This window comes from Magallana gigas, chromosome 3 (assembly GCF_963853765.1).
Source record: "Magallana gigas chromosome 3, xbMagGiga1.1, whole genome shotgun sequence".
Lineage (NCBI taxonomy): Eukaryota > Metazoa > Mollusca > Bivalvia > Ostreida > Ostreidae > Magallana > Magallana gigas.
In genome coordinates, this window is record NC_088855.1 from 2,218,125 (window position 1) to 2,236,362 (window position 18,238).

At 35.6% G+C, this 18,238-nt stretch overlaps 2 protein-coding genes across 7 annotated transcripts in view; both read right to left on the minus strand.

Moving 5' to 3' along the window:
• Positions 1–18,238, minus strand: part of LOC105338195 (uncharacterized) — a 410,054-nt gene that overhangs the window by 351,044 nt on the left and 40,772 nt on the right. For 3 of the 6 annotated variants that reach the window (XR_010711669.1, XM_066078019.1, XM_066078018.1), the window contains exon 13: positions 16,953–17,085. Coding sequence is in view for 4 of the 6 variants with exons in the window: in XM_066078019.1 (XP_065934091.1) it covers positions 16,953–17,085 (133 nt within the window). In the remaining 2 variants the exon portion in view is untranslated. Of the gene's footprint in view, positions 1–532; positions 775–6,589; positions 6,753–7,051; positions 7,173–9,611; positions 9,727–13,045; positions 13,126–13,566; positions 13,939–16,952; positions 17,086–18,238 lie in introns of those variants that run through there. The other 3 variants (XR_010711671.1, XM_066078021.1, XM_066078020.1) reach the window with 3 other exon arrangements.
• LOC136273509 (nucleoprotein TPR-like) lies at positions 5,279–6,491 on the minus strand. Its single transcript, XM_066078038.1, has one exon. The coding sequence runs from the start codon at positions 6,172–6,174 to the stop codon at positions 5,401–5,403; it is 774 nt and encodes a 257-aa protein (XP_065934110.1). The 5' UTR covers positions 6,175–6,491; the 3' UTR covers positions 5,279–5,400.

An 18,238-nucleotide genomic window follows, 5' to 3' on the forward strand; every position in this document is an offset into this window, starting at 1 on the left:
TTTTTCAAACTGCGTAATTTTTCAAAGTGCGTTGTAACAATGCCCACTGGCCTAGTAGTACGCATGACAGCCACATTTTTCGGGCGTCAGAAGTCAGCGCATACCTCGAAAATCATCATCGAAGAGTAGACGATGGGTATTTGCTAGGTGACAGCGGGTATGCTTGTTCCAGATTTCTGTTAACACCGTATCTTCATCCATCGAACGCCTCTTAGGAGGGCTATAACTCGGCCCATTGTCGCACGCGCAACACGATCGAGAGGGTGTTTGGTTGGTGGAAACGAAGATTTCATGTGTAGCATAGTGAGGTTAGAATGAAGCCCGCGAAAGTCTGTAGAATCATTGGCGCTTGTGCAATTCTACACAACAATGCACTGAGTTTAAAGGAAGAGATGGAGGATGGTAATCCTCAACAGGATAATGTCGCTGGGCAATTAAATTATCAACGACCAGAGGATGGCATGGCAGTCAGGAACTTCATAACAAGAACATATTTCTAATGTAACAAATGAAAATAAAAACCTACAAACAATTACATTTTAACACATGACCTGTGTACTTATTTAATTCATAATTTTTTTACTCATCAGATAAAGCTTGCAATGCAAGCAAGGCATTTTCATTTTGCGCAAGATTTTGTTTTAAGAGCTCAATTTCATGGGTCAACTTGGCATTCCGCAGCCTCAAGTTATCAGTTTCAAGTTCTGACCGCTCAATGTCCTTCTGAATCTTCGCATTCTTGAGTCCGATGTGTCTCTTTTCACAACATAAAACCTTAAATAAATGAAATCAATATTAAACCTGCTTAGAACATGCCGGTATTTATCTGTGTATGTGACCAAGTAGACACGAAAGACATTTCCATATTTATTGGATGAAAAAGGTGGCAGGATAACAATCTATAAATTCAGCAAATATATCTGTTGAAGAACAATAGTTGTGCCAGCGTTCTTTTTTACCGCTTTTTCCGGCGTATAATAGAAAACAAAACCGGAGCTACAGAAATAGGAAGAAATCCGGAATACATTCCAATATTATAAAAATATGTGACTCGCTCACATACTCCCCTGCTAAAACAGGTAACGTCCTCGTTACTGTAGCAAAAATGTAATAATCAACTATGTTACACAAAATGAGCCTCATCAAAGTCAGAATCAGCATCCCTTGACTAGATAGAGTGTAGAGCCTTTGTTACAGTGAAAAAAAACCTTAAAGCACCCAGAAAATTTTGTAAAAAAAAATATTGTTCAGCAGAAAAAAACTTAAAAATGCAAAGTACAGCAAAAACAGTCATCCATAAACCAAAGCTGTCAGTACACCTATTCATATATACATGCATGTAAAACACAACTAGGTTACAGGATAGATCTAACATATTTCACAGGGTAGATCTTGGTTCATGATGTACATTGGTATGTTTCCCTAGGGTAGAACGGGTGGATCTTCTTAGTTCGCGGTATCCATTGTATCCAAGAGCGGATGGAAGATCATCTTCGTCAGAACTGTCGCTTTGCTCTCTGACACGAAGCGGTTGTAGATTCGTCCTATTTTCAACCCGACGTGGTCCAGACTTGCCAAGAGGTTCAATTAAGTAGATGTGTCTCTCAGGGTCTAGGCATTTCACAACCACAAATGGAGAGGAATTCCACTTATCCTGTATTTTGTTTCGCCCCTGGACTCGGTTTCTTGTCAACACTTGAGTTCCATTTTCTAGTAGCTGTTGAGAAGACTTGGGCTTCACCTTGTGTGCTGCTTCACGCGAAATAGCTTCTTTCTGAAGGCGCTCCCCTGCTTTTCTGTATGCCATCTTCATTTTTTCTAGATGTTGGGTGACATACTGGAAATGGTTGTCTTTCTGTCCCTCCTCATCCAGGTCTAAAAGTGAGTCTATTGGGAGCCTTGGGTGTCTACCCATCATCAAATAAAACGGTGTGAACCCGGTGGAAGCATGGACAGTGGAGTTGTATGTAAACAACAACTCCGGTAGAAGTTGCGGCCATTGTCGTTTCTGTTCTGGTGGGAGGGTCCTGAGTAAGTCGTGCAATGTTCTATTAAACCTCTCGCATTGGCCGTTTCCTTGAGGGTGGTAAGGCGTAGTTCGGCTTTTCTTCAAACTGTAGATCTTACAGAGTTCAGCAACTAATTCTGACTCAAAGTTCCTCCCTTGATCAGAGTGTAAACGCTGTGGTACACCATAGTGCATAAACCATGACATCACGAGAGTTTTTGCTGTAGTTGCTGCAGTCTGATCACGAGTAGGGATAGCTACGGTGAACTTTGAAAACACATCTGTTATCACTAGTACGTTTTCTCGCCCATCACTTGCTGGCTCCAAAAGAGTGAAGTCCATTGCTAGAATTTCATTCGGTTCATTAGCTAACAAGTGGTTCATAGGAACAGACACGCGAGGTGATGGCATTTTGGCAACATTGCAACGTTTACATGTTTTGCAGTATTCTTCAACATCCTTGCGCATTCCAGTCCAATAAAATCTGGAACAGACCAAGTTTGTGGTTCTTTCTATTCCTTGATGCCCTTGTTGGTCATGGAGCATCTCCAACACTTGCTTTTGCAGTATATCTGGTACAATGAGCTGTTGTAATTCGCCAAGGTGTGGGTCAGTCACTTTTCGAAACAGTAGTCCACCCGTAAGGAAAATGCGATCCCTCTGCCTCAGCATGGCAATAACTTTGGGAGATTCTCCACCTCTTTCTTTGGCAGAAGGTGTCCGTCCACTTTTAAAGTACACAAGAAACTGTTTAATGGTACTGTCACTTTCTTGTATGGAAATAATATCTTTCCGACTGTATCTTGGTAATGTATGAATTGCTCCACAGAACACAGAGAGTGTGTCTTGTTCACATGTGTTCCGTTGTTTGTCTACTTCTTCCTCTTGCAATGTTATAGCGTTCTGATAGGCGGTCACCTGGAGTGTAGGTGGAACTTCTGTTGTGGTCTTTGGCAACCTTGATAAAGCATCTGCAGCCTGATTCAGTTTTCCAGAGCGATATTCTATGGTGAAGTTGAATTGAGCCAATTGGGCAGCCCATCTTTGCTCCACAGCTCCGAGCTTTGCACTGGTTTGCAAGTAAGATAAAGGGTTGTTATCTGTAATGACCTTAAACTTGGAACCAAGCAAGTAGTCTCTGAATTTCTCTGTTACAGCCCACTTGACTGCTAACAGTTCTAATTTAGCCGAACTATAGTTGGAATCGTTCCGTTCACTGGGTCGAAGAGTCCGACTTGCATAGGCTATCACACGTAGAACATCATTCTGCTTCTGCATTAGCACTGCACCAAGTCCTTGGAGGCTGGCGTCGGTCTCAAGGATAAATTCTGATTTGTAATCTGCGTATCCTAAAACGGGGGAGGAGGTCAGTTTCTCCTTCAACTTGTCAAATGCCTCTGTGCAATCTTGTGTCCATGATGCCTGTAGCTTACAGTTAGCTTTAGGTGTAGTCTTTTCCTTGTTACACACTCCTATCAAGTGGTAGAGTGGTCCTGCCACTTGTGCAAACTTGGGTACAAACCTCCGGTAGTAGCTTGCAAACCCAAGGAAGGAACGAAGGTCTTTTACAGTGTTTGACTTTGGCCAAGTCTCCACTACGTTTACTTTTTCGGGGTCCGTGGCTATACCCTTAGCTGAGATTACATAGCCCAGGTATCTAACTTGATCCTTAAAAAAATGACACTTTCGCCCTTTTAGCTTTAAGTTATGTTCTTCCAATCTTCCCAATACCTTATCCAAGCGAGTCAAATGTTCCTCCAATGTTGATGAATATATAATCAAGTCATCAAGGTATACGAGCAAGATTTGGAAAACAGAGTCATTGAAAATATTCTGCATCAACCGCTGAAACGTAGCCGGGCTGTTACACAGGCCGAAGGGCATTCGAGTGAACTCGTACAGTCCAAAAGGTGTGCTGAATGCTGTTTTATGTTGGTCATCTGGGTGCATTGCGATTTGGTGATACCCACTAGCTAGGTCCAACGTTGTAAAATATTTCGCACCAAGCAAGGCATCCAAGGATTCGTCTATCCGAGGTAGTGGGAACGCATCCCGTACTGTCTTCAAATTTAATTTTCTATAATCCACGCACAGGCGAATGGAACTGTCCTTCTTCCGGACTACCACAATAGGCGCAGCATAGGGACTTGTGCTTTCTTTAATGATGCCCTTGTGTAAGAGATCCTGTATGTGGTTTTTCACTTCTTCAAATTGACTCGGTGGGATCCGTCTGTATGGTTGAGCTATTGGCTGGTCATCTGACAGCTGGATACGGTGCTGTGTTTTGGTCATATAGCCAAGGTCTAGGTCGTCAGATATGAAAACATTTCTGTGTTTTTCCATCAGGTGTCGGATTTTCTGTTTTTCACTTTCATTGATATCTAGTTCCTCCAGGAAATCCATAGGGACAGGGTCATTCTCTTTTACCTCCTCGAAATCAGCTTTCAAGACGACAGTCTCTTCATTCTCACCAGTCTGAAAAAACTCTATCTCTGAATCTCTATCAAAAACACAGTTCACCTCCCTTATGATTCCAATCCTCATGTTCGGTTTCAACCAAAGGTCTGTTGGTTTGAGGTTAGCTATCCTGACTGGAAATAAGTTCTTAGAAGTTGTAGACACAGAGTTTATGACCATTACTTCTGCATTAACTGAGAGTGGTTCAATGTTCACAACTTTATCAGACAGAGTTTTCTGTGTCGGCCCAACCACATTCACAACACTCACGGAATTTGCAGGAACACACACTTCACTTCTTCCTGCCACTCTGGCAAATCCCTTGACCTCTGACCTCACATGTTTTCCAATGTTCGGCAAGAAACTCTTGAATATCTCCATACATTGCGAAATGATGTTCATCCCCATTAGGCCAGGTTTGTCAATCCTACCCTCCTTCTCCGGACAATCCTTGACAATTAGAATGCCCCTGCCCTCAATGGTCTTTTCAAGCAAAGGTATGTATACATCTGTCTCGATATATCCAATATATGGGATATCCAGTCCATTTGCAGCCTTAAGTCTGAGCCAATTACGACCGGACTGTACTTCAAATGTAGGTTTCAAAAATTGGTTAAAAAATGATTCGTTAATTGTTGTTACCATAGATCCAGTGTCTAAAATAAATGGCACAATTATGTCACCAATTTTTAAGTCTATAACTGGACTATCTCCTATCAGTTTCTGTACTAGTGGCGAGCCTTTTTTGTCACTGCCTACAAGTCGGCTCTCAGCCGTAGGCCTGATCCGTTTAAATCCTGAGTGTTAGCTGATGCTTCAGAATCTCTTTGGCGTTTACGACATTCTCTCTTCATGTGGCCTGGTTTCCCGCAATAGTAGCACTGTCTTGTGTTACCAGTTTTCTGACTTTTGTTCTGCGTTTTCAGAAATTCCATTTACTCTCTCATGTTCTTCATTTCAGATTTAACATCGAGCAGGAGTTTGGACAAGTCGGTTGACTCTGTAGTTTTGGGTACAGACTGAGTGGCCAAAACTGGTACCTCATATTCGTAGTCATTGGTTGTTGCCACTGCGGTGTCCTTTGAGTCCTCAACCAAAAGTGTTGCCTCTTCCCTAATGTCACTAAAGGTAATAGATGGTGTGCTTCGGATTCTTTTCTTCAGCTCTCTTCTCAACCATACCTCTTTGACATTTTCTGCCAACTGGTTTCTCAGGGTCGTGTCGCGATCCGTGATGACTTTTTGATCTCTCTTGCAAACTCGGTCTAGTTTGCACATGAGTTTGTGACAATACTCTTGTAAAGTTTCATCCTCTTGTTTACACTGATAAAAGTCTGAGAGGAGTTCAGATATGGTTCCTCTGTCTCCAAACACTTCCCTGAGGATATCTAAAATATCTTTTGGCTTCTTTTTTTCGGCTGTCGACCTGTAACGCACTTCTTCTCTTGCTGGACCCTCCAGATGGCTGATGATGAAATTCACTTTTTCAATGTCCGACGTTGGTCGTGTCTTCAATGCAAGTTCAATGTCCTCAATAAACTCATCGACGGTTATATCACTGTCCCGTTTCCCCGAAAAGTTATTGATCTTCCTCTCCCTTGGAGTAAATACCACTTTTGGTTCTGCAGCATCTCTGGCCATCACATGGGCCAATTTCAGCTTCAAATCCGCAAGTTCCTTCTCCAAGGATTGTACCTTCTCTTCAGCCATGTCCGGTTTTGAGCTTGTCGTCGCTTACGTCTACCACCTTTCATAGAGTCTTCTTTGGCAATGGAAACTATATCCTACCGGCGACGCCATTTGTGACCAAGTAGACACGAAAGACATTTCCATATTTATTGGATGAAAAAGGTGGCAGGATAACAATCTATAAATTCAGCAAATATACATGTATCTGTTGAAGAACAATAGTTGTGCCAGCGTTCTTTTTTACCGCTTTTTCCGGCGTATAATAGAAAACAAAACCGGAGCTACAGAAATAGGAAGAAATCCGGAATACATTCCAATATTATAAAAATATGTGACTCGCTCACATGTAGGAAACTATTCTGATATTCTTTGAATCCACGAACAAAATTGTTGATTCCTTTAATATTTTATGCAAGAATTTGATTTATTTTGTTACCTCATACTGCATTCTTTGCAATTCATCAATTGAAATTTTCTTTCGTTTCTTGTGTCGAGAATCCGATACTGAGGGTTCATTTAAAGTGCGGGCCTTGGTCCCCAACTCTGATTCCTTTTCTGCATTGTGCATAGAAGGAAGTATTACAATTTGATTGGTATTGCTATTAAATACAAAAAGAAAACAGATATATGGCGCAAACACTAAACATTTTTTTTTAAAACGTACGAATAAAATATAATATATATCAAAACATTTAAAAAATCATTTTTTCCATCAACTATAATCATTTGTATGTATTCTATATAAGGGGTTTAATTTTGTCAAATATGCACAATTCATCTTTTGCAATCAATTAATGAAGAACGTTTCGATTCTTTGTGCCAAACAATATATTTTTTCAACAAAAAATTTCAATAATGTGAAATGAAAAATAGTAAATAAAAAAATTGTGAAACACACTCGAAATTTTCGACTTCAGGAACGTCTTCAACAGCTTCGGTTTCAGTTGCCTGCGGACTTTCTTCGTATTCCACAGAGGAAGAGGTACAGGTAGCATCTAACTCAGCATCCTTTAAAACCCCTACAGAAAGAAATTTATAAAATTATAATAATAGGGTAATGCTACAACTTTAAGAGTAAGAAAAAAACTGTTCATAATATAATCAGACATAACCCTTAATAGTATACAAAATATAAAACACGTTATTTAACTTTTTAAACTTTTTTAAGTTTAGTGTACGAGACTGTAAGTGATTAATTTTCAAACACAGTTACCAATTGATAAAATTATTGATAAATAAATTGATAAAACTGATAAAAGATTTTGCAGGCACCTAGCATCGGGGAGGGGGGGCTACATTTTTGCGCAGCAAAGATTTTTCTTATATTTTTATACAAAAAAACTGAATTACCATGGAGTTGCCCCCTCCCTTTTTTATGGGACCATGTAAAATATTGAAATGATAATAAGGAAATACACAGCGAAATTGAAGATAAAGGTAAACTTCCCCCCCCCCCTTCCACGGATATGGGTTTTCAGGATTTTGTAAAGTAATCTTTTTCCCTTTTTTGTTTGCTTTTCAATATTTTTTGGATTAGTCCCCCGTCCCCCCCCCCCCCCCCCCCCCCACACACACATTTTAAAAAACGATGATACATGTGTTTTTACTTTAAATGAAGGCTGAAAAAAGAATAATGCCTAATGTATAAAATATAAAAACAACCTATTTTTCACCCCAATATTGACGTCATTTTCTTAAATGAAGTAGGGGGGCTAACCCAGATGGTTTAATGAATGGTGCGTGATGTGAGTATCAACTTTTGTATGTAAAAGAAACGTAATGTATGAATAGAAAGTATTATAGTTTTTATGTCATTTAATGAAGGATATGTTGGATTGACATTTGTGAAATCCAAACTTTAAATAACAAGTCATAGATTATGTTATTGCTTGTTATAACGTTAGGTGTTTTTGCACAGAAAAGCAAATATGGACACGATAGCTTTGAATATCATTGTGGTGAAAGAAACATGTTACAGTTTATAAGTATCATCCTTGTACAAGTACTTAATATAAGGTAAGTAATGGTATATGTATTAATCACAAGTTTTAAGCTTGTCTGCATTCGGGGAATCCCCTGTAATTTCTATCATCAATGTGTACCCATAATTGACGTCATCAATTTGTGAGGTGTTTGTCAGACGACAATGTAAACAAACCATACAATCTCAGTCATCGGTGAAATTTTCTAGTAAAATTGATAATTGTTTTATTTCAAGGATTTGCATTAATTTATTGATCGGCCAAAAACCCACATTGTGTCATACCTGTTGTGACTGGCACTGAGGACTCGAAGCCCCCAACAATGCCGCTGAAATTAGGTCGATCTTTCATCATATCGATGATTTTCTCTTCAGCCGCGGTTGGGGCTTTGGTGGAGGGCCTCTGCCAGTGAGTTTAGCCTGTTTCCGTGCAGCGCTGAAACTTTTCTTGGCACTTTGCTGCAAGTTACCCCACTTGAACTTTACCTGGTCAACCGTGCGCCGCTGAATACCCACTGCATTTATTATTTCGGTCACCTCTGCCTATTTTGCATTCTTCCGCGAATTAGTAATCAAATTGCTTTGCTTTGCCTTCAAAACATCTTTATTTTTCTCAAAAAATTCAGTCAAAATACTGATTTCTGACAGTGAACAATTACTGCTTCTTTCTCGCTTAGTCGCCATTGTCACTGTCAGACGGTATGGTAAACGCGCGTGCAGACGGCTTTAACGATGAGTTAACTAAGTTCGCTCTGTTAAATCCTAGTTAGCTAATAGACACTTAACAATATTTCGAGCAACCCAAAATTAACTCCTAGTTATGTAACTTGCCATTAACAAATTAACAGCTAGTTACGGTTTTAACTAAGAGTTAATTTAACTGACGTTCGTGCAACCGAATCCTGTTTTCCAAAGTGTGTCTTCTCTGCAGGCAATGTCACGATTTAAGCAACAGGAACTTCGTTTGTTGATGTTTTTTCTATTCCTTTCACATTCATTATGTTAAAGCGGTTTGCAATGATTCCTCTTAAATTAATTTAAGATTATACGGATGTTGACGCGTTTAACGATTAAGTTAAAATCAGACAACAATTGTCCGACTGGTATTTAGAAACGAATTTGCACGAAGATATCACAAAGACGTATTGAATACTTATAATAGTCGCCTTAGTTTGTATGTTTGAAGACAGTAAGTGGTAGTTTAGATTACTTACCTCTAAAAATATCATAGACTATTAGTATACAGGGATTAAATGCCATTGATAGCCAACCTTATATTTTATTCAATATATGACATCCTGGAATATGTTGAAAGGAAAATAATATGCCCTGGTAAAAGTCAATAAAATAGCAACAATCAAACGTAATGATGATTTATATTAGATAAGAATCAAGCTTCGATCTTTTCTGAGGTTTTTAAATATGGACGTGAAAGAAAATTTAATTCAATTTACCAAAAGAGTTAAAAATTATTCACCTTGTACAATACAGCTTCCTTTAGAATTACAGCAATAATAGTTCCCCGTTGTTCTGTTTTCACATACATTTATCACTTTTAGACCATTCACAGTTTCTTCTCGATCATCAGGGGTCTACAAAAAATATGCTTGATAACAATCAATACATTTATAATTAAATTAAAAAACTAATCAACCATGATTACAAAGAACTTACGTTTGTCCAAGAAAAATTTCGTTATTGCAAATAAAACATACTTCTACAATGTTGATAAAAAAAATTAAAACTATATGGTCCGAGTTTTTGGCTATTAAAGTATCAAAAGATTTTCGCTTCAAGCCATTTATCATAGAAAGTTAAAGACTGTCGCCTATTTATATCAGCAGAATGGTTCTCCTTTTAAAGGTAAAAATAAAGGTAAAAAAAAATCCCAAAAAACAAAAAATAATCAAACAAACAGCAGAACTTAATTGAATCATGGGCATGTTTACAAAAAGGAATCCTTTAGTTTTGTCCCAAGAATGACTGGGTTTAGTTAACCCACATAAAATGCATCGATTGTTTCTTTTTGATTAGCTAAAACATGAAGACTTTTATTTAAAGCGATGTCAAAGTCGTAATTTATGCAATCATTTGTTGGTATAAATTAATATAGGAAATAACGTCCCCCGAACCTGTAAAATTTAAGCAATCAACGAAAATTAGCCCCAACAATTTTTGATGATACCACACTAGGTTTATAACAAATTTGTTAGAAAACAGTTGGCTTAAATGATTCTCAGCATAAACAAATATAATAGTCAGACACCAAGTTCGTCATCATGATAAGAAAAGCATTGTTATTAGTTTATATTGGACATTTCCGTTTTCGACACGCTTGTTAAGAGGTTTTTACTGGGATTTTAAATAAAATAGGCAAGTATGTTCTATATCTGTTTTAGTTGTATGCTTGTGTTGTCATTCTATCACGAGATCTATTATTATATAATAGATATAATAGCTTATTTCTTTATTAACTGATCTTTTCAGCCTCAACTTAAAATCTATCATCTAGGACATGAGACCCACGGAGCAAATCGCTAAGAATAACACTACCATGTAAAGTCTATAGCACACAATAGTTGGTTTTTCATAGACATCAGTATATATTTTTTAAATTCTGAGTAAACGTCATCTTTAAATCTATCATCAAGGACATAAGAGCCACCGAGCACATAGTCACCTTAAGCAACTATGTTAAACCCAAACAAAAACAGAGAAACAGCCACCCAACCCCCACCGCAACCCCCCCCCCCAAAAAAAAACAACAAAAAAAAAAAAACAACAACAAAATTTAAAGAACTGAATGCATATTTTTTCTTTAATTATATCTGATTTGTTCACTGCTTTTCTTATATAAGGTGTTCAGCAGAACAAAAGGCCAATTGGCCTTAACGGTCACATGAGTAGCATATAACTCATAACTTGTCGAGGAGTCTCATATATGCGATTTATTAATAAGGTTTCGTTCTGGAGTAGAAAAATTATAACTTTGTAATGACAACCGTCTCCTTGCCTGAAATCTCTCAAAAAGAACTATGAAATCTATAATTTTGGCGAAAATCTTAAAGATCTGGTCTACAAAATCATGAATTCAGTTGTCCTTTCTTGTGTATGGGAGTAAAGAAGATAATTGTTTAACATTATATGTATTAACACCAATACATCCATTTTGGCCCTGCCCTAGAATCAAAACCCATACTCCAGGGGTCATGCAAATTAAAATTTAAGTAGAGGACTTCCTTATCAACATAATTATAAGTCAGTTTTTCATACAGATGTGTGAGAATAGAGAAAAACATTTTTAAACATTATATGCATAAACACTATATTGCCATATTGCCCACCCCCAATGTCCTGAACCCCTGACCCAGGGGCTATGAATTTCACAATTTCGGTAGAGGAGTTAGTGAACCTCATAACCATGTATTCAGTTCTTTTTTGCCCACATGTGTGGGAGTAGAGAAGAAGAATTGCTAAGATTAAATACATTTAACTATATGGCCATATTGGCCCCACCCTAGAGCCTGAACCCCTGACCTAGGGGTCATGAATTTCAAAATTTTAGTAGAGGGCTTCATGGACATCATAACTATGCAACCAGTTTTTTCCTCACATGTGTGGGAGTAGAGAAGAATGTTTTTGAAAATTTGGCTTTTTTAAAAATCATATTTGGCCCCTTATGTCGCGCTCTGGGGGTAGTAGAGCCATACATTTCATAATTTACATTTCTCTTACCACAGAGATGCCTCACACCAAAAATGGTAACAATCAGCCTTGTAGCTTTTAAGAAGTTAAAAGTCGAAAACGGATAGCAATAGGTCACCTGATCAAAAATATATACACTAATGCTTGATATGATACAATGTAGGCTCTTAACACAGTTATAATAATCGTTAAGAAATACAAATATTCCCTTTCCATAGGTTATGTGATATGTTACTAAATACAGGGAATAATAATAAAAAAATATGCTTCAGAAACTGAATATCATTGTGTAAAAAATACTCTATGAAAAATGATAACTACTTCTATATTTTCCACTTTAATTAAGATTGTGTTTATACATCACTATCATATTGAATACTGTAAATTCCTTATATTACGCGAGTACTTATTCCGCGATCCCGCTGGTTTGTACCAAATCGCGAGAATATAAAATCGCGAACGTTGAACTTTTCTCCTTATTTCTTATAGTTTTAAATTCTCAGAAAAAAATGACGAGATTTTAAAATCCGCGAAGGATGCTTCTCGCGATTTTACGCGGATATTAATTCCTCGCGTTTACTTAGGGATTTACAATGCATCAATATATATTTTCAAAATCATTCAAATACAATTACATTATTCACACGATTTCACGTGAATTGAAGTACTGTTTATAAAAAAACATGGTTAAACTTAAATGAATTTTCTTTTTTCATGAAAATCACATGCGTAACATGTGGATGACTAAATGTGTTAAAAATTATATTTGTCAAGATGGCTGCTTGTTTTTTTTAATTTTTGATTATTTGTGACTCATTGTAAATGTTTAATTAAAAAGATGTTCTAAGATTGTTCCATTAAGCTCAATATTTCAATAGTAAAAAGAGTAAACAATGATTATAATGTGATATTATGTAACTTTCCATTTTCCGTTATTTTGGTAAAATATTTCATGTTTAAAAACAAAATGGCAAAATGTTTCTTTAGGAATTGAGGTCGAATTTAAATCATATTAAATCAATATGAAATGTATCTAAATTTATAAGTAAATAAACAGACAAAAAAATTAACAAAATACAGTGATAAGAAGTGATAAACAATCTCGTACGCAAAAAAACGTCCAAAGCAGTCATGTTGATATTCCGATTTAACGACGGAACTTTTAAACTCAAAATGTATCACAAGGATGAACTGAGAACAATTTACCTTCAGTACCCCATTGTCTCCTGTATAACATGTTGTTACTGCACACTTGTCCACTGTTTTGGGTTTTTCGAAACAAACATCTACAATAAAAAACAGTCTTTATAACAACAATTCTACAATGATATTATTTAAATTAAATTTACATTTTTTAGTTTTTCTAGAAAACTAGTCACTTCTTACTACTTTTAGGCATGAAAACAATTAAACTCTCTAACTTAGAAATTTTGCATTACAATATATGTAACAACAAACGAGTTCAAATTATGCATGTAGTTATTTCAATCTTTTAAAAGTTAATATCGCTAAAGATTAATACTTACCATCTAGCTTGGTGTATTTTAAAATTGATAATATAAGAAATTGCGTCACTTATATGAGTTCATCTTTCATTTAAACTATTCTATTATGTGTTTGAGTTCTACAATAATGTTTTGATAGAAAACTAACAATTGATTTTCATATTAATTTTCGGCATATATTTAGATTTGAAAACATACCCCTGAAGAAAATTCTTAAATTACCTTGAACTTCTAGTTCAATTCTATATTCTGTGGGTGTTCCAACATAATCAGCATAGCTGATAACTAGGGTGTACTGTTCTTGATCACTTTTCCTTAAATCTGTGAGGTATAACGTAGCAGGCTCCTCGGGATTGTGGAATATTCGATTCTGAACCTGGTGCTCTTCATTAAAATATATCTCAAGCTGTGAGGAAAAGTTAGGTTCAAACTTGGCAAAGCTTGGATCTTTGTTTACGTCCCGGACCTTGTTCCATACGTAGGTTTTCACCTCTTTGCTAGCTAACAATGCAGGTTTAAACTGCATGGTAACATTGCCAGCTATACATCCTCTGACAGCTTCCTTCTTTTGGACAAATGGTGGAAAAAGTATTCCTTTTAAAGAAATGATCCGCAATAATGATAAATTGATAGCTAGAAGCAATCAACATGATCAGTTTGATTTTAAAAAAAAATAATTAAAAGTACTGTATTTTTACATAATATAGAATACTTTGAATCTGTACACCATAATTTCATCATTATAAACCGTCAACAAATTTAATTTTGAAATAAATTTGGGGAAAGCCATTCGTGAACTCCTTGTCTAGTTTTATATTTTTAACGTAATTATTAAATGTTAATGTATCTTCTTTTTCTTCGGAATACTGAGTAGGGCTCTTCAAAGGGCATTTTATTAAGCGTATACAAAGAAAGAGTTGTATTAAAACTAGTAGACTAATTATTCTCGAACAATTAGAGGTCTTTCCACCTCATTGTGTTTTATGTTTGAAATAAGATTGCTGCATTAGAATAAAGTATTTTTTAATATGCGTTACTTTATTTAAAAAAGTGTCAAAAGATTAATTATGCAAGTGGTCCGATGTTTCTATGATTATTGATTTCAAAGTTATTAGTGTTTTTATGGATTGTTCCAAACTTTCAGGGACAATAACTGGTAGAAGTTATTGAAGTTATGGTGGGTCTTGGACCCTTTCGGTATGATAGATTGAAGGAACGTCTAATTGTACTGAATATATTAGTAAAAGTTTCAAGTCTCTATCTCTAACAGTTAGTGAGGAGTAGCGATAACAAGCATTTTTACAATAGGAGCAATAACTCTATAATTGTTTCATGGTAGGGGTTTAAGGGTTATATTTTGAAATGTCTTATGATGTCCTACTACATCCATGAACATTTTTTTTCTACCACCCTACACAAAAGAGATCTAAAAACTCATTAATTAAGAGATTTCCAAATGACCTTGACCTTTGACCTTTATGTCATTTTGATCGGTCAAGGTAGACGCTTCCATCCCAAGTGGTCTGAAGTCTCTATGATAATTGTAAAAAAAAGTTGGAAGTGATTTTATAGAAATTTAAATACTTTCAGGGGCAATAACTACTAGAAGGGGGCCTCAGATCCTTTTGGTATGAATAGATTAAAGAACCTTAAGTGTACTGAAAAAATTGGTAAAAGTTCCAAGCTTCTATCTCTTATGGTTTCAGAGTTCAATCACATAAAGAAGAATTTGTTTCAATATCTTTTGAAATAAAAAAGTTTTCCTGTGGAAAATAGAGGAGAAAAATGATAATAAAAAACATAAGAAATACAAGAGGTCTTTCGCCTGAAAGGTAGAAAGACCTAAAAACATAAAGTAAACAAAAGGGCTTTCACCTGAAAGGTGGAAAGACCTAATAATTGAATGCGACTGAAAAACATTGAATGCCATCATAACTTGCTATTGAGGTCGCATTATAACGTAACCTTGTTTATAAATCAAGCCGTTTTTCTAGCTTCTATTATGCAACATTAATAGATCGAGGTCAGTTCATGGAGCATCTTCTTATGATTGAGGTCAGTTCATCGAGGTCAACTGCATTACTGAATGAATCTTTCGACCGAAATTCTTACGCGTGAGACAAAATGTTTATTCTTGAATTAACAGGTCGAACTGAATTTTATGTATGTTTGCATCTCTTAAGGTAAATGAATTGAAATAAAACTGAATAAAATGTTATATAAATACTAAACCAAACTTCAAAATTTTATAAGAACTACTTTTGCAAGCGGAATGTGTGCGCACGTGGAAGCATTTGCCGGATGCCTCATATGGACACAACAGTGATCGGCCGAAGCCGATCACAAAAATTAGGAGACGAGCTGAAAAAAAGGTATAGTTATGATATCAAAAACAAGATGCACATATTATTCTTACACTTTTGAAATATAGATAAATGAAATAGATATGAATGAAAGTAAAAGTGTACTATTCAGAGAGAAGATGAGTCATTGCGCCAACAGCGCAATATGTGTTAACAACTATTCATGCAAATGGACATATATCAACGTACTGACAAATCATGACCTGAGACATACATAAGCATCCTAAGATCAAGAAAGTATTGTTGATAAACATTAAATTTGTTACTACTTAATTGTTTATCAAGGGTTGTCCAAACAACTGGTAAGAATATTTTCAGATAAAATTGTTTGTATTAGATATCTGACTTCAAAATATACTTTGTATAACCAGAAGACCTACTTTTCACGGAAGTTTTTACTTATCGAGGTGATAAAAACAGTTACACTGGCGTTAAAATATCAGATGGTAGGAAGAAAAATTAGCACATAATAACAATCCAAAATAGAGAGCTTATTATTAAGATAAATAGTAGTGAAATACCAAAAACAAATCATCAAATTTGAAGAAAAAAAATATTTGAAGTATATTTCAACAGATAATGCAAAGCAGACGCTGCAAAAATTTTAATCGCAGTTATTACGCGGATAAATATGCCAGTGCATGTATGCACCCGCTTAAGAAGCAGTTTCGCAAAAAATGCATATACATGTACATCAAATGATAGACCATTGCCTAGATAGTATCTGATCGCCTTTACATTTGATGCACCGCACCTGACAGATAAGCTATTTATCTCTAATAGATAAATTCCTAATAACAAAAATCCATAATTAAAACAATTGTATGATACAATTTACAGAATTTCCTGCAATATTTAATTAATTCTTTCATGATATTGAAAATTACGATATGATTTTTAAAATCTAACTGAATTTTTCAATGGGATTGCTAATTTTTCAATGGTAAATATGTTACCTGTAAGGTTTGATACATCAATTACAAAAGTGCTTGTATACTCTCTAGGTAAAGATCTATCATTTGGTATTTATGGATTTTTACGATACTGCATTTTAAACAGTGCAAAAATGCCGTTTGACACTGGCATGATACGAACCGATATAGTGTTTTATACTTGCTAATTAAAATTAAGACAACTTCCCCTTCACCAAAACATTCAAGCCATAGAAGAATGAGCAAATAAATTAACAAATTTATACAGATTCGTACACAATCATTTCAGAAAGTATAGAGTGAACTTAATTACCCATTGGTTCTAGGAAGTCTTGAACAAGACAGGTTCCTGCCGTATTACAGCATGAGTAGTTGCCTGAAGTATTGTCATCACACACATTCACTTGTTTATATCCATTCACTGCCAGCTCTGTGCTATCAGGGGTCTAATTGAGAACACAAAAACAACCAGGTGTAACTAATACTTAAAGTTCATTTCTTTGTCATAAAAACTGAATTCAATAAAACATAAATTGTACCAGACCAACCTAAATATTTGTACTTATTACATAGAACAAGTACATTTTCTAGAGACTGAGGTAGAACTAGTGTAGATAAAAATCATAATCGATTAATCGGTAGAATCAATTGTCTCTTACCAACTGGTGATTGGCCAATAATAGAATAAAAATAAATTGGGGTACTACATTTTATGGTTTAATTTAAAAGATATACCAACTATTTGTTCTTCATTTTTAAATATTACCGGTATAAGGCGTATAACGTATTTGTATCAATTAAAAGATTGCATATCCTTTGAGATTGAAAATAAAAACCCAGTTTGCAACAGTATTTATTTTGTTAAATACAAAATGATAAATAAAAAATTGTTGCCTGAAGCAATTTTTACCCATTCATTACCTGTTCTTTGCTATCATGGGTCAGCAATTTTGTTTTGCATTTACAATGATCATGAATTTTTGTTCATACTCAAAGATGCACCTGATGATATATCAGCTCATTTCTGTTTAAATTTTCTCAAGGGTCAAAGAGTCCATTACCTACTAAATATCCACATTATGAGAGTCCTATTTTAAAATGACCAAATTTTCCCAAACAAAAAATTATCAAAGGGTTCTATTGGATATAAACATGCGTGGTCCAGGGTTTCATACTCCTATCTGGATTTATGCGTTTGGAGTTCATATGGTGTGGTCTTATTCTAACCATGAATTAGTTGTTTCACTGTTAAGTCTGATCAATAAATACTAGTGAGTTCTACCATTCAATCAGTTAAACATAGTGGTTTTAATGTGTGCTTTATTTTCTTATCACTTGATCAATTCATATTATGAGGCAGAATTACAAAGATGAGTTTTTCCTGCATGATTTCCCGTTGATTTGTTAGATTCTTGGTAAATATAGCGACTATGTGAAGATAACAGATTGTACAAGTCAAATAGACGTTAAATTTATATTTTAGGATTGGAATTTTCATTTGTTTACGCCCCAAAACTTAGTTAAACTAGTTCATGGCAGAGTAGCAGGGTTTTGAAAATTATGTTTTCATATAGAAAAAAATACATAAATAGTTAGGTG